The 24,619-nt window shown below is 42.2% G+C and overlaps 1 protein-coding gene across 2 annotated transcripts in view; it reads right to left on the bottom strand.

Moving 5' to 3' along the window:
• Positions 1-24,058, bottom strand: part of LOC126335000 (uncharacterized) — a 912,695-nt gene extending 888,637 nt beyond the window's left edge. For both annotated transcript variants that reach the window (XM_049997826.1, XM_049997835.1), the window contains exon 1: positions 23,975-24,058. In XM_049997826.1, the coding sequence (XP_049853783.1) occupies positions 23,975-23,989 (15 nt within the window). In that variant the 5' untranslated portion in view covers positions 23,990-24,058. The remainder of the gene's footprint in view (positions 1-23,974) is intronic.
• Positions 24,059-24,619: the final 561 nt, after the last annotated feature.

Raw genomic sequence — 24,619 nt, 5'->3', positions numbered from 1 at the left:
TCTTGGGGTTTAGTTTCAGACCTAGGTTCTGTGCCCATCGAGAAACAGAGCAAAGATCTGCGTTCATACTCGCTACTGCGCCAGCAATGTTTTTGGGGCTTGCACTTATGAACAGTTGGATGTCGTCGGCATAAAGATGGTATTGCAGGAGTGAATCACTGAAGAAATATCATTAATGTACAGTGAGAAGAGTAGTGGACCAAGGACGGAGCCTTGGGGAACTCCAGAGCGCACGCTTTTCCATGATGACTTTTCAGACCCACAAATGACTTGTTGACTTCTGTTTTTGAGGTAGCTGTCGAACCAGTGTATTGCGCTGTTTGAGAAATTCAGCTGTTTCATTTCAATTAGTAATATATCGAAGTCAACTGTGTCAAAAGCCTTGCTAAAGTCAAGCAGTGTTAGGATAGTAGCTTCACGTCTGTCCATAGCATGTTTAATGTCATCAGTTACTTTGATTAATGCGGTTGCTGTACTATGGTGCTTTCGAAAGCCTGACTGATATTCGTCTTGGATGTTATGAGTTTTGAGGTAATCCGTCAGTTGTTCATGGACGATGTACTCTAGGGCTTTAGAAATTGCAGGTAGTATGCTGATCGGCCTGTAGTCACCTGGCGACTTAGGGTTGTCAGTCTTGGGTATAGGCTTGATTAAACTTTGCTTCACACTGAGTAGGATATGTACTACTGACAATAGCTGCTGCTACTTCAACAGTTTTTGCCCCACAATGAAGATATTTCAGTACCAGTTTCCAAACGCATGCGTTGAAGCTCTCGTTACCATTGTGCGTATTGGCACCAGTGCATCTTTTAAGCAAATCCTTATTGGACACAAGTTTGCACGCTGGTCGAATATTTTCTTGTACTAATTCATCCGGAGTATACATCTCCCTATATTTCGGTCGGCGAGAGGTTCCATTCAACAGACTGTAACCTCTAAAGTACTTTCACAATCAAAAAGTCCTGTGCAGCCACAAACTATATACACTGCTGGCAATTAAAATTGCTACACCAAGAAGAAATGCAGATGATAAACGGGTATTCATTGGACAAATATGTTATACTAGAACTGACACGTGATTACATTTTCACGCGATTTGGGCGCATAGATCCTGAGAACTCAGTACCCTGAGCAACCACCTCTGGCCGTAATAACGGCCTTGATATGCATGGGCATTGAGTCAAACAGAGATTGGATGGCGTGTACAGGGGTACAGCTGACCACGCTTCTTAAACACGATACCACAGTTCATCAAGAGTAGTGACTGGCGTATTGTGATGAGCCAGTTGCTCGGCCACCATTCACCAGACGTTTCAGTTGGTGAGAGATCTGGAGAATGTGCTGACCAGGACAGCAGTCGAACATTCTCTGCATCCAGAAAGGCCCGTACAGGACCTGCAACATGCGGTCGTGCATTATCCTGCTGAAATGTAGGGTTTTGCAGGGATCGAATGAACGGTAGAGCCGCGGGTCGTAACGCATCTGAAATGTAACGTCCACTGTTCAAAGTGCCGTCAATGCGAACACGAGGAGACCGAGACGTGTAACTAATGGCACCCCATACCCCCATGCCGGGTGGTACGCCAGTATGGCGTTGACGAACACACGCTTCCAATGTGCGTTCAACGCGATGTCGCCAAACACGGATGCGACCATCATGATGCTGTGAACAGAACCTGGATTCATCCGAAAAAATGACGTTTTGCTCTTTCGTGCACCCAGGTTCGTCGTTGAGTACACCATCGCAGGCGCTCCTTTCTCTGATGGAGCGTCAAGGGTAACCGCAGCCATGGTCTTCGAGCTGATAGTCCATGCTGCTGCAAACGTCGTCGAACTGTTCGTGCAGATGGTTGTTTTCTTGGAAACGTCCCCATCTGTTGACTCATGGATCAAGACGTGGCTGCACGATCCGTTACAGCCATGCGGATAAGATGCCTGTCATCTCGACTGCTAGTGATTCGAGGCCGTTGGGATCCAGCACGGCGTTCCGTATTACCCTCCTGAACCCACCGATTGCATATTCAGCTAACAGACCAACGCGAGCAGCGATGTCGCGATACGATAAACCGCAATCGCGATAGGCTACAATCCGACCTTCTTCAAAGTCGGAAACGTGATGGTACGCATTTGTCCCCCTTACACGAGGCATCACAACAACGCTTCACCAGGCAAAGCGGGTCAATTGCTGTTTGTGTATGAGAAATCGGTTGGAAACTTTTTAGGTGTCGCCACCGGCGCCAAAATTGCGTGAATGCTCTGAAAAGCTTATCATTTGCATATCACAGCATCTTCTTCCTGTCGGTTAAATTTCGCGTCTGTAGCACGTCATCTTCATGGTGTAGGAATTTTAATGGACAGTCGTGTACAAAGGATGTAAAGATATTAACCGCCGTTGGGGAGTGATTTATATCGCTGGGGCAAGTTGAAAATTTATCTCCGACCAACACCGTCGATGTAAATCAGTGTCCACTGGCAGCTACGGTCTTTAATTCCTTTGTGTCTTGATTCACAATGACTGCAGCTTCAAAACGGTATATATTCTTTATGGCTGAAGAGACTCCGTTTCAAGAAAAGCTAGTTTTTCACGCATCTCAGTGTTTATTATACCATATTTCCTGAACTGTGTGTCACACAATGATATAGTTTTGCAAGGACATTCATCAGTGTATGAAAGTACTCTGTGCTAAATCTGCTGGGAATATAGTAGTAAATAAGTAATACAATTAAATGTCGTCCATGATGCTAATGTATTACAGCGTGAACAGCAAAAATATAAGAGGGTGTGCTGAGTGATAATACCCCGAATTTATTACGTGAAAATTCTTAAGGCTTTTGAAATAATACAAACATTATTAACATTCTACATGTTAACAGTATCTTCCGTCGGTTCTTGGTAGAACAACATCGAAATAAATTAAAAGCACCAATTTGCTTTTGTTCTACATATTGTAGAGCGAAAGCAAACTGGTGCTTTTCATTTGTTAACATCGTACATCTTTATTCTTCGTGCTTGCATATTTGTAGTCCTCTGCCGGTAGAGGACTCTGCATTTTAGCGTGTAACATGCCGGTGTTTAATGCAAATATATCGGTGCGTGAGGAACAGCGAGTGTGCCGTAATCGAGATTCGAATTCAACATGACAATACCAGAAACACACGAGCCCTGCACATCTGCCACAATCCAACATCTTGAGTTGATTGTCATCGATCGTCCTCCGGGCGATCCCGATTTGGTACTATCCAGTTTCATCGTTTCCAAAAGTTAAAGAACTCCTCCGAGGACTTCACTTCGATAGCGATCAAGCGATCGAAGCACAGGTGAAGTTGTGGCTACTTCATCAAAGTCAGACATTCTCCAGTGATGGTACCAACAAAGTGGTCTCGTTAGGAGAACTGTGTCGCCTCCAGGGTGACTGTGTTGAGAAACAAATATCTAGACGTGAAGAATAAAGATGTAAAATATTAATAAGCTTCGTTTTATTTAAAATGTTTTGAGAGTTTTCACATAAAAAATTCGGAGGCATTACTGTTAAGCACGCCCTCGCAGTAACCAATAAACTTTTTCCTTTCATCATTTTATAGAGGGTATCTGCGAGAAAAGTGTACTTTTTTGGAAGTTGCTATTCTCACTCTCAAATACTGGATGAATATAGTGTGGATATTTTCCGCGCCGTGGGTACCGTACCTCAAAACTTACAAGCAGTTTCTATCTTTGATTGTTCAAATGGCTCAGAGCACTATGGGACTGAACATCTGCGGTCACAGTCCCCTAGAACTGAGAACTACTTACACCTAACTAACCTAAGGACATCACACACATCCATGCCCGAGGCAGGATTCGAACCTGCGACCGCAGCGGTCGCGCGGTTCCAGACTGAAGCGCCTAGAACCTCTCGGCCACGCCGGCCGGCTTCTATCTTTAATGGTTGACTTATTGCTTTAAAACTATTACATAACGTCATCACAGCATTTTAGATGTTTAAATTCGGTCAATAATTATGTGAAAAATTTTGTTGCCCCTCGAATCCATTCGGTAGGAAAACTTTAATTGGACTTGACTGACTATTAGTCGTTAGTAGATACGATAACACATAGAACTAAGTTTCCGCGATTCACAGACATAATTTTAGCGCACACTACTCTGCTCCCTTATGTTACCTTGAGCACTGGGGCGTTAGGAAGTGCATTGGGTCACAATGTTTAGTAATGAAACAAAATTTGCCAAATTCTGAAAAAGCAGACCTTGTACTAGACGGGATAAACTTTGGAGAGAAAGAACTAGAATGAAGTTAGTTTCATATTAGAGAGCTATAAACATCAGAAATTACTTGGGCACGTCAGAAAATTCGCATTGTCCACAGTATCTTAGCGAACAACGTACACTGATATTTGTTCTCGTTCTGGATGTAAAAGGTGGACCTGAACTCCATCGACAAATTTTGTACAGGGATGCCTTCTGATTATTCTGGTATCAGGAATTAACAGCCTCCGGCAGCTCGTTACAGAGTCACTGCATTTAGTTTGTTTTCTTGCCTCAGTTATCTTTTTTCCTATACTGCTTTTTAAATAATGCACAGCTGCGCAAACGTCGATGGTATGCGTTGTGTAGCTCGTTTCCATTCGTTTACGGTACCTGCTGTGGACAACAGCAATGCCATCATTACCTCGTTGCTCTCAGTACACCTCGGTTCTGTCTAGGGTTTTGTTTTCCGGCAGAGTCTGTTTTGCGTTAACAGTGATACACGGCAGTACTATGGATAGGTTTACTCTTCAAGAGTTGGCCGAAATGCACCTCGTGTACGGTTTCACTAAAATAAGTAAAAGTCATGTGACTACGGCCTCCCGTCGGGTAGACCGTTCGTCGTGTACAAGTCCTTCGATTTGACACCACTTCGGCGACTTGCGCGTCGATGGGGATGAAATGATGACGATTAGGACAACACAATAGCCAGTCCCTGAGCGGAGAAAATCTCCGACCCAGCCGGCAATCGAACCCGGGACCTTAGGATTGACTGTCGCGCTGACCACTCAGCTACCGGGGGCAGACTACGGGTTCACTGAATGCAATGGAATATCGGCATATCGACGCTATGCTGCGCTGTTCCCGCACCTACGGAAACCACGCCATACTGCCTTCTCATCTGTACATAAGCGCCTAAGACAAACTGCATCCTACCATATTAATGTGCTAATAGTAAACTGCAGAAGCGTCTATAGAAAGGTCCCAGAACTGCTCTCATTAATAAACGGTCACAACGCCCATATAGTACTAGGAACAGAAAGTTGGCTGAAACCAGACGTAAACAGTAATGAAATCCTAAACTCTGATTGGAATGTATACCGCAGAGATAGGCTGGACAGTGAAGGGGGAGGCGTGTTTATAGCGATAAGAAGTGCAATAGTATCGAAGGAAATTGACGGAGATTCGAATTGTGAAATGATTTGGGTGAAGGTCACGGTTAAAGCAGGCTCAGACATGGTAATTGGATGTCTCTATAGGCCCCCGGGCTCAGCAGCTGTTGTGGCTCAGCACCTGAAGAATAATTTGGAAAATATTTCGAGTAGATTTCCCCACCATGTTATAGTTCTGGGTGGAGATTTTAATTTGCCGGATATAGACTGGGAGACTCAAACGTTCATAACGGGTGGCAGGGACAAAGAATCCAGTGAAATATTTTTAAGTGCTTTATCTGAAAACTACCTTGAGCAGTTAAACAGAAAACCGACTCGTGGCGATAATATATTAGACCTTCTGGTGACAAACAGACCCGAACTATTTGAATCAGTTAATGCAGAACAGGGAATCAGCGATCATAAAGCGGTTACTGCGTCGATGATTTCAGCCGTAAATAGAAATATTAAAAAAGGTAGGAAGATTTTTCTGTTTAGCAAAAGTGACAAAAAGCAGATTACAGAGTACCTGACGGCTCAACACAAAAGTTTTGTCTCAAGTGCAGATAGTGTTGAGGATCAGTGGACAAAGTTCAAAACCATGGTACAATATGCGTTAGATGAGTATGTGCCAAGCAAGATCGTAAGAGATGGAAAAGAGCCACCGTGATACAACAACCGAGTTAGAAAACTGCTGCGGAAGCAAAGGGAACTTCACAGCAAACATAAACATAGCCAAAGCCTTGCAGACAAACAAAAATTACGCGAAGCGAAATGTAGTGTGAGGAGGGCTATGCGAGAGGCTTTCAATGAATTCGAAAGTAACGTTCTATGTACTGACTTGGCAGAAAATCCTAAGAAATTTTGGTCCTATGTCAAAGCGGTAGGTGGATCAAAACAAAATGTCCAGACACTCTGTGACCAAAATGGTACTGAAACAGAGGATGACAGACTAAAGGCCGAATTACTAAATGTCTTCTTCCAAAGCTGTTTCACAGAGGAAGACTGCACTGTGCTTCCTTCTCTACATTGTCGCACAGTTGACAAAATGGTAGATATCGAAGTAGACGACAGAGGGATAGAGAAACAATTAAAATCGCTCAAAAGAGGAAAGGCCGCTGGTCCTGATGGGATACCAGTTCGATTTTACACAGAGTACGCGAAGGAACTTGCCCCCCTTCTTGCAGCGGTGTACCGTAGGTCTCTAGAAGAGCGAAGCGTTCCAAAGGATTGGAAAAGGGCACAGGTCATCCCCGTTCTCAACAAGGGACGTCGAACAGATGTGCAGAACTATAGACCTATATCTCTAACGTCGATCAGTTGTAGAATTTTGGAACACGTATTATGTTCGAGTATAATGTCTTTTCTGGAGACTAGAAATCTACTCTGTAGGAATCAGCATGGGTTTCGAAAAAGACGATCGTGTGAAACCCAGCTCGCGCTATTCGTCCACGAGACTCAGAGGGCCTTAGACACGGGTTCACAGGTAGATGCCGTGTTTCTTGACTTCCGCAAGGCGTTTGACACAGTTCCCCATAGTCGTTTAATGAACAAAGTAAGAGCATACGGACTATCAGATCAATTGTGTGATTGGATTGAGGAGTTCCTAGATAACAGAACGCAGCACGTCATTCTCAATGGAGAGAAGTCTTCCGAAGTAAGAGTGCTTTCAGGTGTGCCGCAGGGGAGTGTCATAGGACCGTTGCTATTCACAATATACATAAATGACCTGGTGGATGACATCGGAAGTTCACTGAGGCTTTTTGCAGATGATGCTGTGGTGTATCGAGAGGTTGCAACAATGGAAAATTGTACTGAAATGCAGGAGGATCTGCAGCGAATTGACGCATGGTGCACGGAATGGCAATTGAATCTCAATGTAGCGAAGTGTAATGTGATGCGAATACATAGAAAGATAGGTCCCTTATCATTTAGCTACAAAATAGCAGGTCAGCAACTGGAAGCAGTTAATTCCATAAATTATCTGGGAGTACGCATTAGGAGTGATTTAAAATGGAATGGCCATATAAAGTTGATCGTCGGTAAAGCAGATGCCAGACTGAGATTCATTGGAAGAATCCTAAGGAAATGCAATCCGACAACAAAGGAAGTAGGTTACAGTACGCTTGTTCGCCCAATGCTTGAATACTGCTCAGCAGTGTGGGATCCGCACCAGGTGGGGTTGATAGAGGAGATAGAGAAGATCCAACGGAGAGCAGCGCGCTTCGTTACGGGATCGTTTGGTGATTGCGAAAGCGTTACGGAGATGATAGATAAACTCCAGTGGAAGACTCTGCAGGAGAGACGCTCAGTAGCTCGGTACGGGCTTTTGTTGAAGTTTCGAGAACATGCCTTCACCGAGGAGTCGAGCAGTATATTGCTCCCTCCTACGTATATCTCGCGAAGAGACCATGAGGATAAAATCAGAGAGATTAGAGCCCACACAGAAGCATACCGACAGTCCTTCTTTCCACGTACAATACGAGACTGGAATAGAAGGGAGAACCGATAGAGGTACTCAGGGTACCCTCCGCCACACACCGTCAGGTGGCTTGCGGAGTACGGATGTAGATGTAGATGTAGATGTTAAAATGGAAGCTACAGGAAGTGTGAGGTGTGCTAGAGCATCCGATATGGAAGAGAATGTGTTACACGCGCTACTGCTGACAGTAGCTAGTACTTTACATGAGCTCTGAAAGCAAGCTACTGAAATGTTTTCAGGGTCTTCCATCATCAGCAGTACAGGGTGTAACAAAAACATAAGGCACGAATTGCGGGACTCATTCCTCACACGTAGACGAAGATATTATGATATATGACCATGGGCTCGGAAACGCTTCGTTTCCATGTTACAACTCATTTTCTCCATCGAGTTTCAACGAGATCAGACTGTAAATTTTCACAGTCGGCATTCGGCAATCCTCACGCAGCTGTTGATGCAAGTCATCAACAACGATATATTGTCAATATTTGGACCGGCCTTTTTTTGTGACTTTCTTCCACGCAGGCTCAACGGACACAGTAATAATTTTGTAGAGAATCTACATCAACATCTTCATACATACTCCGCAATCCACCATATGGTGCGTGGCGGAGGGTACCTCGTACCACAACTAGCATCTGCTCTCCCAGTTCCACTCCCAAACAGAACGAGGGAAAAATGACTGCCTATATGCCTCTGTGCGAGCCCTAATCTCTCTTATCTTTGTGGCCTTTCCGCGAAATGTAAGTTGGCGGCAGTGAAGTTGTACTGTAGTCAGCCTCAAATGCTGGTTCTCTAAATTTCCTCAGGAGCGATTCACTAAAAAAACGCCTCCTTTCCTCCTATGGCATTTCCGTAGCACACGCGTGATGATCAAACCTACCAGTGACAAATCTAGCACCCCGCCTCTGAATTGTTTCTATGTTCTCAAACCGACCTCATAGGGATCCCAAATGCTCGAGCAGTACTCAAGAATAGGTCGTATTAGTGTTTTATAAGCGGTCTCCTTTGCAGATGAACCACATCTTCCCAAAATTCTACCAATGAACTGAAGACGACTATCCGCCTTCCCTACAACTGCCATTAGATGCTTGTCCCATTTCATATCGCTCTGCAATGTTGCGCCCAAATATTTAATCGACGGTGACTGTGTCAAGCGCTACACTACTAGTGGGGTATTCAAACATTACGGGATTCGTTTTCCTTATCACCTCTACTAATTTAAATTTATCTATATTTGGAGATAGCTGCCACTCTTTACACCAATCACAAATCCTGTCGAAGTCATCTTGTATCCTCCCACAGTCACTCAACGACGACACCTTCCCGCACACCACAGCATCATCAGCAAACAGCCGCACATTGCTATCCACCCTATCTAAAACATCATTTATGTAGATAGAAAACAACAGCGGACCTACCACACTTCCCTGGGGCACTCCAGATGATACCCTCACCTCCGATGAACACTCACCATCGAGGACAACGTACTGGGTTCTATTACAAAGACGTCTTCTAGCCACGCACGTATTTGGGAATCAATCCCATATGCTCGTACCTTAGTTAGGAGTCTGCAGTGGGGCACCGAGTCAAACGCTTTCCGGAAGTCAAGGAATATGGCAACCGTCTGATACCCTTCATCCATGGTTCGCAAGATATCATGTGAAAAAAGGGCGATGCTTTCTAAAGCCGTGCTGATGCATCGACAGCAACTTCTCTGTCTCAAGGAAATTCATTGTATTCGAACTGAGAATATGTTCGAGAATCCTACAACAAACCGATGTTAAGGATATTGGTCTGTAATTTTGAGGATCCGTCCTTCTACCCTTCTTATATAAAGGCGCCACCTGCGCTTTTTTCCAGTCGTACGGGACTTTACGTTGAGCAAGGGATTCGCGATAAATGCAAGAAAACTAAGGAGCCAATGCAGTAGAGTACTCTCTGTAAACCTAATTGGAATCCCATCAGGACCTCGCGATTTATTTATTTTCAACCCATTCAGCTGCTTCACAACCCCAGGGATGTCTTTCACTATGTCCTTCATATTGGAATCTGTACGAGACTCAAACTGCGGTATGTTTGTACGATCCTCCTACAAGAAAGATTTCTCAAATGCTAAATTTAAAATTTCAGCTTTCGTTCTACCTGACCTGTTAACAGATGTAGTTTTATCTGTGCGACAAAACATGCACTTCATGCTCGGTGGAGCATCTCCCCATTTTTGTGTTAATGCCCGTCGGCTTCTAAATAACAGATCCAGTGACAGATAGGTAGAGATGGACCAAATGCGTGCCCTCCACGCTCTCCCAGACTAAAACCACTGGACTTCTATTTGTGGGGGCATTTGAAAGTTCTTGTGTATGGAAAATGGCTCTGAGCACTATGAGACTTAACTTCTGAGGTCATCAGTCCCCTAGAACTTAGAACTACTTAAACCTAACTAACCTAAGGACATCACACTTATCCACGCCCGAGGCAGGATTCGAACCTGCGACCGTAGCGGTCATGCGGTTTCAGACTGTAGTGACCAGAACCGCTCGGCCACCCCGGCCGGCTATGTATGGAACCCCAGTACAAGGTGTTCTGAGTCTCCGTCCCCGTATTATTATGGAATGGTGAGAAACAATACGCAGTACTCTACGGATACATCAGTGCATCCGAGATTCACTACTACGACAGGTTGATCCATGTATCAGTGCCCACGGAGGGCATACTGAACATCTCCCGTGAGAAAGAGTTGCATGTGATATGCTGGCGCGTTTTGTTCGTGTGTGTTTCCCATGATTAATGAGCTAGAGGGAATGAGTTGGAAAATGGAAACAAAACGTTTCCAGACCAATGTTCATACTTCGTCTACGTGTCAGGAATGTGTCCTGCTATTTGTGCGGTACATTTTTGTTACACACTGTATATTGCACTCGTACAATTGATAGAAGATGCAATAACTAAAGCCAGTGAATTTCCAGGTTCTATTCGCGTTTGTAAACTGGTTCAGACAACGGTGTGCAGAAACCCAGTTTTCTTGCTTTCGTGTTGTTTAGAGGAGGCCACGCTTACAAGAATGGACATGTTCAACGGTAGGAGTAGCCATGTATGGGATAACAAAATCCACACATACTGGTGTGCTCGATCCTATCAACAGAAGTTTGTTACGAATGCATGGCTGGTACTGTCAACGATTTTATGACTGGACCTTACCTACTTTCTGATACACTGGATGGAGTCGTGAGCTTAACTTTCAGCATGTCCTTCTATGGTTCAGAGAAGATGTATCGCTGAGAATTCGTCAGCTTATGTGGTTTCAACAAGTCGGGACGCCGTCACACTTTGCTCTCGATGTTTGGACGACTGTGGATTTGTCGCAGTGGTCCTGAGCCGGATCCTGTGGCCGAGCGGTTCTAGGCGCTTCAGTCCGGAACCGCGTGCTACTACAGTCGCAGGTTCGAATCCTGCCTCGGACATGGATATGTGTGATGTCCTTAGATTAGTTAGGTTTAAGTTGTTCTAAGTCTAGGGGACTGATGACCAGAGATGTTAAGTCCCGTAGTGCTTATTGGCATTTGAACCATTTTCAGTGGTCCTGTTCCATTTCCGGTCGCCAGACATGCCACCAGTATTGACTTTGTCTTGGGGGGGGGGGGGGGATATGAAGAGCCTATTTTACGAGACACCTGACGATATTCATATGGAGCTGGTTGCTAGGATTAGGAGTCGCGGAAGTAGTACCCCAAACTCCCGGAACTCTTGAATGTGTCAGATAGTCGATGGTGTGTCGCTGTACGCTCTACAATGATCTTGTTGGTAGAAATTTTGAACAATACCTCTGAGGGAAACGTCTGCTTTTGCTGCGTGCTGTACTGTACATTGACAGAAGAGACTGAAACGCTCTGAAAGAAGTATGTGTTTCGTCTGATGGTTGTAGCATCAGTCTGTGTTGTATGTTTTTCGTTTTGATTTTCTGCATATTACAGGCTTCTTCAATGTTGTGAAGGTATTTTGACATAAACAAGGATGATTGCGGTAACAAACCGAATAAATCACAATTACGTTATTACTCTGTACGAGCCGCTGGAGTCCGTGGGTCCCTTAGGCCTATACCTAAGGACGTCTCTGAACAACCACTGAAAGGGTGTCGATGATGAGTTTTATAGGCCTCACCCTCTACACTTCGCAGTACACTGTACGGCTTACGAAATATTTTCGCATTTTGCTGTTTGTGACAAATGAACAATCTGTGCTAGAACGGTGCTCGAACCCAGATTTCCCGCTTAGACCAGTCATTTGAACTAACTTTAATGGTGTCTCTTGCAACAGGAGAGGAAACGTTAGGAAGGAAGAATTGGCTTCGATATCCCGTCGACAACGAGGTCATTAGAGACAGATTAGAAGGAATAGGGAAGGAAATCGGCCTGGTAATTTTCATTTACTGTTATCGTCATTGAAATTAACGCTGACTAGCTTGGAATGGGGTCACTGCATCAGGATCTTCAATAATGATAATAGATATGACAATAATATTGCAAGTATAATATCAGAATTTTTGCTAGTATAACAGCACGGAAATGCAAGCTAGTAATCGTTGTTCGGTAACAACAAAGGAATTCATTCGTCGACTATAATGAATGTATTTTTAAGTCACTCAAAATTTTTGCTTTGTAATGCAGGTATTAAACATTATTTGGTTATGCACTTAACATTTTTATTCGGAAGCTATCTTTCGTTTTGGTTAGTCTACATCTCGGCTTGTCTCAAGTGTCCCGACTTCGGGTGTTGTGGATATATTTTCGTATTTGCAAGTTAGAAAAACCGCCGAAAATCTAAACTTTGATGGCCGAAGCGCTTCGGTTATCCGAGCACGCCTCTATGATTGGCCCAAACTTCGGTCACGCGAGTCCATAACCTTTACGCTCGCACACTTTGTTGATTCCCGCAGAGGGACAGCCAATACTGTCATTTTAGCCCGTCGAGGCTATGGTTGTAATGCCTTATGTTTGTAATGTCTATATTTATACACTGTTGTGTCTTCACATTACAACGACCTTCAGACATGCATGCACCCTGTATGACTGAAGCAACCCAGGAAGGGCTTAACATTTATTTGTATCTCTTTGTGATCTGAATCACAGAAGATCTCTGGTAAATTTCGTTCTCTGTTTTGTTTATAGATGGCCAGAAATCAAGACTTCTTTATACAAAGTTACATATCTACAACATTGTCACCCCTGTTATCACTATGTAGAGGACACTGTAGTATACCTGTAGTGTACCAGTCTGCTCACATTCTCATTCATTTGATTGTCTTTTGTGTTCTTTCGTCTAGCTTTAACATTGTGCTTGTGTTCTTTCAGATACGGAAAACAAAGTAGCAGTCAGTTCTAACGGCAATCTCATATTCTTTCGTTCAAGACCGTTAGTTCCTGTTCCAAAGTTGTATTTCGACTCCTCTCTTAGCTACTTAAATTTATGCGCAACCTTTTGAATCGCCCTGTACAGTTTGTGTTAGCATTCTGGTTGATGAGAGGTGGTGTGTTCCTTAACCAAATGACAGCTGTAAATACAACATGATATTATTCCGTGAAGAGCTATTGCAGCTGCTAGACTCTCCTCTTCCTTCAGCCTTTGAACCTCCTGACCCAGTCGGTGTACCATGACTTCGCACCTTCGTGTACAAAAAGATGCGTCAAAAGTGAAAGGAGGCATCGTGGAATGTTAAAATCGCTGCGCCCGCTTGCGACCTTTTGATCGCATCCTAACGGTTGAAGTGAGTCAGATGTGTTGTTCTGCGAAACTAAAGTGTGTGGAGTCCGCTGCTAGGATGGCAAAAGTTCAGTACAGACCGACTACTACCTGCGAAATGAACTGTGTACTTACCTGCCTCTGAAAGTACCTCATAGAAATGTCATAAAAAAGTAATACCACTGTAATATAAAAAGACCACAACGAAGATTATATATATATATATATATATATATATATATATATATATATATATATTTGTAACAAAATTTCGTACCAGGCATATTTACGGCAGAAAATGGACTTCAAACAAAGGTAACCCGTCACAATATTGACATGTACGACAATTATCTTGATTCTAGGCTATGCAGCTACTCTGCTCAGTTAGTGCAGTGTGCAGTGTGCAGGGTTTTGCTTTAGAATACCCAACTAAAGGTTTTCTTTTTTTGAAAATACTGACATGTCCGAGGAGTCTCCAGACACGTCTTCGGTCTGGAATATCATTTATTGGGGCAGAATTGTCGTCATGAAAAGTTCCGCTTCGAACTGGGCCCCGATGAGCAGCAGAACGTGTCTAGAGTAGGGTTGTTGATAAAATATCGATATACCTATAAATCGATACTCCCACGGGAAGTATCGATGTATAACGACGAGTTGGTCTGTATATCGCAATGTCGATACCAAAATTGCAATACTGAGTACCGATATTTTTATTTTGTGTTATACAGGGTGATTCAAAAAGAATTCCACAACTTTAGGAATTTAAAACTCTGCAACGACAAAAGGCAGAGCTAAGCACTATCTGTCGGCGCATTAAGGGAGCTATTAAGTTTCATTTAGTTGTACATTTGTTCGCTTGAGGCGCTGTTGACTAGGCGTCAGCGTCAGTTGATGCTAAGATGGCGACCGCTCAACAGAAAGCTTTTTTGTGTTATTGAGTACGGCAGAAGTGAATCGACGACAGTTGTTCAGCGTGCATTTCGAACGAAGTATGGTGTTAAACCTCCTGATAGGTGGTGTATTAAACGTTGGTATGAACAGTTTACAGAGAATGGGTGTTTGTGCAAAGGGAAAAGTTCTGGACGGCCGAGAACGAGTGATGAAAATGTAGCACGCATCCAGCAAGCATTTGTTCGCAGCCCAGGAAAATCGACCCGCAGAGCTAGCAGAGAGCTGCAAATTACACAATCAACTGTATGGAGAGTCCTACGAAAAAGGTTAGTTATGAAACCTTATCGTCTGAAATTGGTTCAAGCACTGTCTGCAGCCCGTGACAGCCTCCAAGAAGCCCTGATCTTACCCCCTGCGGTTTTTTCTTATGGGTGTATGTTAAGGATATGGTGTTTCGGCCACCTCTCCCAGCCACCATTGATGATTTGAAACGAGAAATAACAGCAGCTATCCAAACTGTTACGCCTGATATGCTACAGAGTGTGTGGAACGAGTTGGAGTATCGGGTTGATATTGCTCGACTGTCTGGAGGGGGCCATATTGAACATCTCTGAACTCGTTTTTGAGTGAAAAAAAACCTTTTTAAATACTCTTTGTAATGATGTGTAACAGAAGGTTATATTACGTTTCTTTCATTAAATACACATTTTTAAAGTTGTGGTATTCTTTTTGAATCACCCTGTATTATATTATATTTTTTTCTCAGTTTTCGGTAAATATTTGAAATTTTCTTTTGAAATTGTAGTAGGACATAATTTTACTTTCACTGCGTAAGGAGTCTTACTACTTTTTGAGGATTTCATCACGTCCAGTCTTTGTGTTTGACTATGTGAAGCAAGTATACGTGGCACAAAACGAGTTGACTATGTGAAGCAAGTATAAGTGGCACAAAACGAGTGGTCCGATTGCACTGCGTGATGACATTGTAAATGGAATAACAAGATTTCCAATGTGAAGAAACAGCACGCCAGACGCGTTAAAAAAATCAATTTTTAAGGCAACTACTGTACTATTTCTCCACATCGGCATTCTTCAAAAACAGATACTGAAAATCATGAACAACAATCTAAATGACGACACTGGTCTTTTCAGCGGGTGGCGACGCGTGAGGGTAAATGGAGACGTAATCGTCGGTCGACGCTATCGACAGAAACTGCAACGTTTAGCTTCACGACGCCATTTTCCTACATCAGCGTGAAAAAAAGTTTATTTCAACGTGAATCCAATGACAAATTAAGAAAAGAAGGTGTGAGAGGTTACTTGAAATGAAATATTGCATGACAATGCACTATGTACACAGTTGTTAGCTAAACTCACAACAGTCAGCCAAAAAAGTATTGTAATACAAGGTTTTCATCTGCACAATGTCCCATTATTAACTTACAAAATTTTCAAATTAAGTGTTTCTCTTTCAGCTCAGTGTTTTTCTGTCTGCTCTAAGGGGCATAGGCAGGCTGCTAATTTGTTGATGTACAGAATATCTAATAATAAATCAATACCTAAACAACTCTAAAACCGGCAGTACATTTTCAACGAGCAGCCGATATTTTTATAAGCCAATAGGTCAGTATTTCTTAATCGATATATCGATAATTTATATTGACATACAGGGGGCGACTGCGACATGTTTAATATATCGATATAGCGGATTCCCGTTATTTTTAGAAGTATCAACATTCCAAGTCAATAAAAATTTTCTGGGTTTAAGGCCGCATTGTCAATTATCAGTTAGCAGTACATCCTAAGGAAGGCGTCTTACAACAGTTGCTGGCCGCGGTGGCCGTGCGGTTCTAGGTTCGAATCCTGCCTCGGTCATGGATGTGTGTGATATCCATAGGTTAGTTAGGTTTAAGTAGTTCTAAGTTCTAGGGGATTGATGACCTCAGAAGTTAAGTTCCATAGTGTCGGAGCCATTTGAATTGAACCATATCCTTTTTTTTTTCCCCATCAGTCGCCGAAACGTCGGAATTTTAGAGCTGACAATGCGGCCTGAAACCCAGAAGCATTTTATTGACTGCAACAACGTCCGCGGAAGCCTAAGTTTACATCAACATTCCTAGTCTGGGAGACGCCCCAGACAGGGGTTAGAAACCACTTTGTTGCCCGCAATATGGGCAGCCAAGCACAAGTGATGGTCTGGTGTCATTTCATTTCATAGCAGGACCGCTCAATGAATGAGACTCCATCTTCTGGTAGAGTATAGGACTACGGCTGTTCAATGTTCAATAAAAACAATACCAATCGCCGTTGTATAGGTTTATTTCTAGGCAACCAGTTTCGACGTTACACTACATCATCTTCAGGCCTAAACTGCTCCAATCCAGTAGCCTTCGTGTTATAAATATAGCAGTGCCTTTAGCTGGTCTCGTAGTAGGTATTACGAGACCAGCTAAAGGCAGTGCCATGAAGGACAACAAAACGTGGCGCAGAGTATCGTCGATGTACCGCTGTGCTCTAAGGGTGCAGCGAATGACAACCAAAGGACTGTCGGAACGTATGGCAGGCGACAGTCGTTTGGTATGCCACAGCCGTCTGAGGTTTGTCCAGTTAATGCTGACTCGCACAAAGGACGTCAATGAAGCCATGAAAAACTGCAAAAAGGTCATCATTGTTCATCATGACAATGCCAGTCATCACACAGCGTATTATTTGATTACTTGACGAAGAAAACATGCAGTTAACGCCTCAATGCCCATATCCACCTGCTTTTTATTCCATTAAGTAAAACAAAAAATATACAGCCAGCGATTTTCTCCGCCGCTGGAAGCTGATATTGTTTCTCAGACAGCAAGATCAAAATGGAAAATTGCTTCCAGTATTGGTTCTAAGGCGAACGAAATATACTAAGTATTACAGGACATTTCAAGAAACAATATTCATGAAAAGAATGCTGTCTTCTTCCATTCTTTCTGTAAAATGCACCCATTATGGGTTGCCTATGTTAGTGAGAATAAATTACTTTCGAATATCAAAACCGAACGACATCTTTACTGATGCGTTCTCACATATACAGTCACGAGACTCCTGCTCATGTTTGTTATACACGGCGACAGCTGCGCGCCAAACGAGCAGTCAATTACTGTTGAAAACGATATCCAATAATGCAAATGATATTGTTTTGTAACGTGATTTGCAGAAAAGGGAGCGTACGTAACGCACTAAATTGCAGGAATGATGAAGACACCAAATTTTTTGTTCTTCAGGCTTCCTAAAGACTACAAGAGTTATGAAACATCACGTTACAGGGTTGTTTAGCTAGGACTGTCTCGTAATCGACTGGTATTTTACTGAAGAATACCATTTCTTTTTTAAGTACATGTAATGGATAGCACAGAGAACATGACTTACTGCAGAAAGACGTCGCGTACCTACACAGTAACGTTCACTACAAAATTGATCCAAATCATTTTATGAATACATTAACTGGAAACTGGTATGGAATTATGTAACGGCCCATGTAAAACAGCATAACTGTAACTGAAAACTACCGCACAGACGTGATAATAAAACGACAAAGCAGTAAGACAATTTGCCGACTCAAAGAAAGAAAAAGAAATTCGTCAAGTGTTGCACGCCGGAACTACAAACATCAGAAACTTCAAAACGGACATCTCTTGAAGAAGACGTACTTGCATTAAACAGACATTTTTAAGTTGAGAAGTCGAGAAAAGTGCAAGAACGTGCAGTCTTTTAGATTCCGTGCAAAATCGTTGCGTGTCAAAGAAGGTACCTATCACAAGAACAGTCACAAACAGAAATAAATGCTTGTTATGTGAAATACCGCGTTTTATTCTTTTACTCTCAGGGGATAAGCTGCAACTGTAAACATTTTTGAGTGTATTTGTTTGTGAAAATATTGTAACTTACGTCATTTCATTCATGAGTTTAGGCTGTGTTTACGTTTGTTTCACAATCATTCAGGTCTCTTTATATTTTACTATCGCTTGTGTCGCAAAAATATAATCATTTTGTAAAGATAAGTTGATAAAAATTAAAAACAAATATTAATCTTACAACATATATCGCACGCGGCAAGAACAATGAAATAACTCAAAAATGCAATACTTGAGGAAACACGATTTAAAGAATTAATTCTATAAAACTTATACTGAAACAGCATAAGCTTCCTTCAAGTTTCAAAATCATGTATTGCTGGCAGTAAGTTCCATTACATTTTTTGTGCACTTTCGTGAACACAACACACATTGCCGTTCTTCGAGTTGCGCTACTTTCCTTGTCGCAGCTTGATACGAACGATAGCTGATGAATGTCTTTCTCGACGCCTTGGGGATCTCCAATTGTCACATTCTAACAACTTTACTGCAGTTAGTGGCGCGACTGTAAATGTTAGTCAGAATGCAATGAACATTTAGTCGGCACCGAATGACAGTGTGTATTAGTCGCACATCAAAAATGCAACGTCTACTGACGGGAACGAAGTGCTAAGAGTATCAAGCAGCTTGCTAGCCATCGAGTTTAGAGTCACCAAATAATAGTAAGACTTAGCCTCAAAATCTGAAAGTAATGCATTCGCCGAGCTTTGAGAAACATACGGCAATCACAAAAAATAGAGGGACAGGAAGTAGAAATCGCTGCTGCTTTATATTCGTAGTGCAGACATTAAACCTAGGCTATGCTACCTCGACACAAAGTTATCGATACAGCCCGCATTACTAAGGGACTCTTTGCTGTGGCGCATTAGGGCGAGTCTTTGTATAGAACTTCGACTGTTTTTGAAAAATGTCATATTACCACCTTGGGCTGCTGACAAAATGCTTCATTTATACAGTCACTTTCCGTCGTCTGACCATTCATAGCAGCATGTTAGCCGAAATATAGGATCGTTGTCGTCAGCTGATAAAACCGTGATTGATACACTGTCACTGTTAGCATCATATCATGCCATTACGATATGACGAGAGTTCGTTTTCTCATATGACGATGGCGATTTTACATTTCGCTAACGTGATGCGGTAAATGCTTTTATGAACCTGATGATGGTCGGACAGCTGAAACTGACTGTATAAATAATGTGTTTTACCGGCAGTTCAAGGGGATAACGTGACATTTTCAAATGTACAAGAGCTGTGGGGCATCATTTCCGGAAAATATACTTCCATTGTTTCATTTTATAATGAATAATCCCAAGTAGCCTGCAGTAGTAACGTTTCTTCTTCACTACAAGCTTGTTTCGGCTATGTCGCCATTGTAAAATAAACCTGTAGATGTTAACATTTGGTGAATCTACTTACGTTTATAAAAGTAGTACATAAAGGTCAATTTGTATATATACTTACATCTAGTTGGAATCGATGCCCGTACTGCACAGCCAGAAAATTGTCAACTATCTATTTGTAGCTAGATTGCTATAATCACGTGAGTTCTATTGATGTAGAATATTTCCGTGAAATACTTTTGACATCTTGTCGGACTGTATAAATTATTACTCAGTGTAATCTTTCCCGATGCTTGACTTGTCGTTTCTCTTCACTCAAATGTCTAGACCTCAAAGACCTTAGATTATTATTGTTTACGGGACATTGGTGTAATATATTGTCTACACAAGTACCGTTCAAGATTTCAAGCGAAAGACGTCTTTATCGCCACAGAGAAACGCTAAGCACATGTTCGACGTGTCATCTTCTATAACGGGTTTGAACTGATAGGCGAAAACAGTGGAATTTTAGAGAAAGTCATTAAATTTTTGAAACACCAGCGTACAAAAAAAATCTTACAGCTGATCAAAAAATGTGCAGACTGAAGCGACTTAATCGCTGAAAGTCTAAACCAGCCAGGACAGCCCGAAAGCTGGTGTGTGTTTACTGCTCTTAGAATTACTGCTCATTACTACCGGGTGCACGAACGTTTTACGAGTCCCCCAGTGACCTGAAGTCTTAGGCGTCAGATGACCTGCGATCGTTAAGAAGGGTATCTTTGCAATAAACTACAGGAAAGGCGAAGCTAGCTTTGAGTGTCTCAAAGATAAGGAAGGAAAAATGCAGAGGCCAGAAAGAAATCACTGTATTCCGTAGCGTATTCAACGGGCAGATAATTATGACTAATCTCAGCTGCAAAGATTTACTTACTATGCTCACATTATACAAAACACAAAATCAGTTCAGTTCATTCTCACATTCACTAGAAAGCAGTATATACTGTAATTTATGGCGGAGACATGCATCTCATAAAGAGCATAATGTAACGTACACACAAAGATTGGTTAGTTGTAATAGAGAACCTAATGATCCCAATCTTGCAGTTTAAGCAAATCATCAATAAAAAAATAAAATAAGCTAACCATCATAAGCTCGCGAATCACCGGTATGAAACACAATGCCTGTTAACATCGTCTGACAAGCTATTTAAATTTGAAAAAAAAAAAATCGTTTACGGAAACAGTGATGGACTTTTTATAATTTTTATTTGTTGACTCATCCACTTTCTCATGACACAGCCACGATCTGTTTCAGGCACATTGGCCGTCGTCAGATGCTAGGAGCAGCGGTTAGTGAATGAATGAGGCACTGAGAACCATAAGCGTCCGAAGCACAGAACAAAGTTCTGAGGAAACTACATGTTTGTGAAAATCATATTTACAGAGAAACCACCAATCTCATAAGCCTGAATTGTTTTTTAGCCAGGTCTCAGTATCCTATACTTCCTACAAAAAATAATGTACCCACTTTATGTTAATAAACATTACATTAATTGTTAATGTCAATTCACAGAATTTCCTTATATAGGTTAGAGGAAATATTGCCTTTTGATACTTGTAAAGTTTGTAATTAATGTGAAACTAGAATCACAACATAAAGGCCAGATACAAAATTCACCACACACGCAGTTATGACCTATTCAGCACGGTCCTCATTAAGCACATCTGCGGGCCTGAGTTTCAGATAAAACAGCCAATACACCTCCGATTATTAAGTATTACTACTACGTGAATGATGTAGACATTAAATTATGTTGTCAACCCTGGGTAGAAATTGAGCAGTGCAGAGCAACAAAAATATACTTTGTGCTTGGGGTCCTTATGGAAATGAATATCCGAGAAATTGGTGATACAGCTTTTCGTGGATGTTCGTATGTAGAGTGTGGGGTAACAGATATAAATAGAATTGGTTCACTCAACAGTTGTCAGGAGTATGCACACATGCTACAATCTCAATATATATTAGGGCGTGCTTAGGGTCCTTATAGTTGTTCTCAACGCCTAAAATATCCACGTGTTAAACTAAATGCCGTTCTGAGCATCTGACGATGGCCAATGTGACTGAATCCTGTTGTGAGCGTTTCACAAAAAAGTGACTGTGTCAAGAAGTAAACGAAAATTATAAGCTGTTTAAATGTTTGTTGATGAATCATGCTGTCTACGTCCACTGCCCATTAAATTTAATGTTGCGATTTAGAGCTTATAACTGCGCTGGTGATTACTTTTAAACTACGAAAACATGGATTTTTTAATGCTGTCGCCCTGCACATCCTGAACTGCTCGTAAGATACTTTGTAATAAACTGAGGCGAAATTTATACGATGAAACAATATAAAACGCGTTCATTCATTTGCACACAGACGGAAGCTCAAAAAAATATAATGCAATACTATGACATAATTATGCTGTTTATTGTAGCGCTTCCCATATTCTTGACGACCGTGACTTCTCATTCGATTAAAACTTTGATACAGCACACTTAATGCTGTCTGAAAAAAGATTCACCTCTATTGGGGAATTATCATCAGTGGATAAAACTGTAATCGGAAGCTAAAGTGCATTTAACAAGAAACTAGATGTTAAATTGCAACACGACTTGCAATGACAGTTACCCGAGAGCTTTTATGCTTACGCTATAAGTGGTTGGGCATTACAAAAATTCCTGCCTTAGCTTACTATTTTTTGTGCTACTTAAAATAAATTCTTGTTTCAACGTATTTATCATTTTTATATATTTGATTTTCCTTTTTAGAGATGAAAATAGCTCTTTTTTCCGGGAGCCGAAAGTGGATTGGGTAGGCATTTGTTTAATAACACCTGAAATGTACATGGAGTGGTATTCCGAAGAAGGTTGAGACTTTGAATTGGGAATAAACAAAGTTCCTTTCAGAATCATGATTTACTGCTGCGTGGACGACAAATTTGGCTGCACAAAGAGCGCAAAGAAAATGTGGAAATCACATTCGCGACCATCCGCCACGCAATGACGCAGAGGCTACTCAAAGACGCGACTGTTGTAAATTACACTCGTTGAGGAATTAGTAGTGGACGTCATTTGTTTAAACGATAGCTTATTTCGTTTATTACACCGTTCCAAGAGCGTAATAAAGGAAGAAAAACCTGAAAATAGTATTGTCTGTTGGTTAATAAGATATGTTAGAGCAAACATGATAACAGAGAAACGAACAATTCTTTTCCTATATTAAACTACACTCATATATGTAAAATAAAGTTTAAAAACTAAATAATAATGAATATATATCCCGCTGGTTATTGAAGAAACATTGTACAAGTTTAACAATACTGTAAACGTTTTACGAAATATACACTTTTGTCCATATTTTGCAAATTTTATTATACACGATGTAGTTTTTCATGTTCGAAACCTACGTAATACTAAGAAAATGAGTGTGGTTAAAAACGTTGGTTCTACATAGGGAATCCTTTTTAATTGTGTAATAAACATTTTTTTCATGAGCAGAAATTTTGGACTCCAGCATAACTTAATACTGGCCATATCACGATATCATGCGAATTTAAATTTCATACAAGCGGTACATATATAGCGGTTGACCTACAACTCTCAATTAAAAATTATTGCGACAAATATTACCACAGTTCGGTTTTTCCTATAATTCACTTAGGAATTTATTGCACTGCTGTGTCTGTACAAGAATGTAAATGCTTGCTTATAATCATCGCGGTGTTCATATTGCAGCATGGACGCTTCATTTAGTTGAAACTACGTAACAATGGATAGCACGTTCGGCGGTACTTTCAAACATGCAATTAACAGCTGGCTTTCTACGCTCTGTGTTTACAGCTCTCTGACCTGACGAAAGTCGCCCAGCTGAGCTCCGCAACTGCTTATCTTTGATACGGGTAGACCGTTAACCAACTTCATTATTTTAGGACACTCTTTAAACGTTTGAAATCTTGACACAGCTCAAAGTCCTTTCTATAGTACGTCGGCGCACGCGTCGCGTCACTTACACTTGGGAGTCAGACTCGTGCGGTGCTCGTTTTATTCGTTTCACTCGTGCGACACGACAGAGATAAGCGGAATCGACGCTGCGAGCGTAAACTAAAACAAAACAGATTTTCGTGTTTGTGCCGCGAAGCGGCGCATCTGCTGCCGGTGCGTCGGCCAGACAGCAGCCGACGAGTCTGCAGCTGTTCCCTCCGCTGTGTTGCCTCACCTGATTAGCGAACATCCTCGGATGTAGCCGGGCCGCGCGCTAGCAGACGAACATCCCGCACACAAGCCAACGGACTTCTGTCAACGGCGGTGTACTACTACTAGTAGAGACCTCTGCCTGTCGCCGCGCTCACGGGCCCCCGTCGGTGCTGCCATCTGGACGGGCCGCGCGTTAACCTGCTAGTCACTGACCTATAGTGCAACCTGCGGCGGCGCGGCAGACAAAAATCGACCGACGCGCGGGAAAAAGGAAGAAGACGGCTGAGCAGCAGGACCAAATCGAGCGCTGCCGGTGGAACAAAAGGTATTCGGTGGCCCACAACCCGTTACGGTAACCGGTTAAGATGTTCGTCGCCTATTTGTTTCTGTTTCACTATCACGTTTGCAAGACGAAATTGATTTTTCTTTGTTCTTTTCGCTGCGACGTATCGATAGTAATTTAGATTGCAGCCGTCAAAAACTGCATCGGCCGGTGCCGTCGGGCTGATTAAACCATATGGCCATCGGCCGCCGCGAAAAAGGGCTGCCCCCGGCGCTTGGGGTACCAAATACGGTCGCGAAGCGGACCTGTTTTAAATAATTAACGGGCCTCTGCAGGGAAGTTGCGCGCTGCTTAGTGTCAGTTAAGCATCATTCATGGCTTTTA

Source organism: Schistocerca gregaria, chromosome 1 (genome assembly GCF_023897955.1).
Source record: "Schistocerca gregaria isolate iqSchGreg1 chromosome 1, iqSchGreg1.2, whole genome shotgun sequence".
Lineage (NCBI taxonomy): Eukaryota > Metazoa > Arthropoda > Insecta > Orthoptera > Acrididae > Schistocerca > Schistocerca gregaria.
This window is presented reverse-complemented; position numbering and strand designations above follow the sequence as displayed.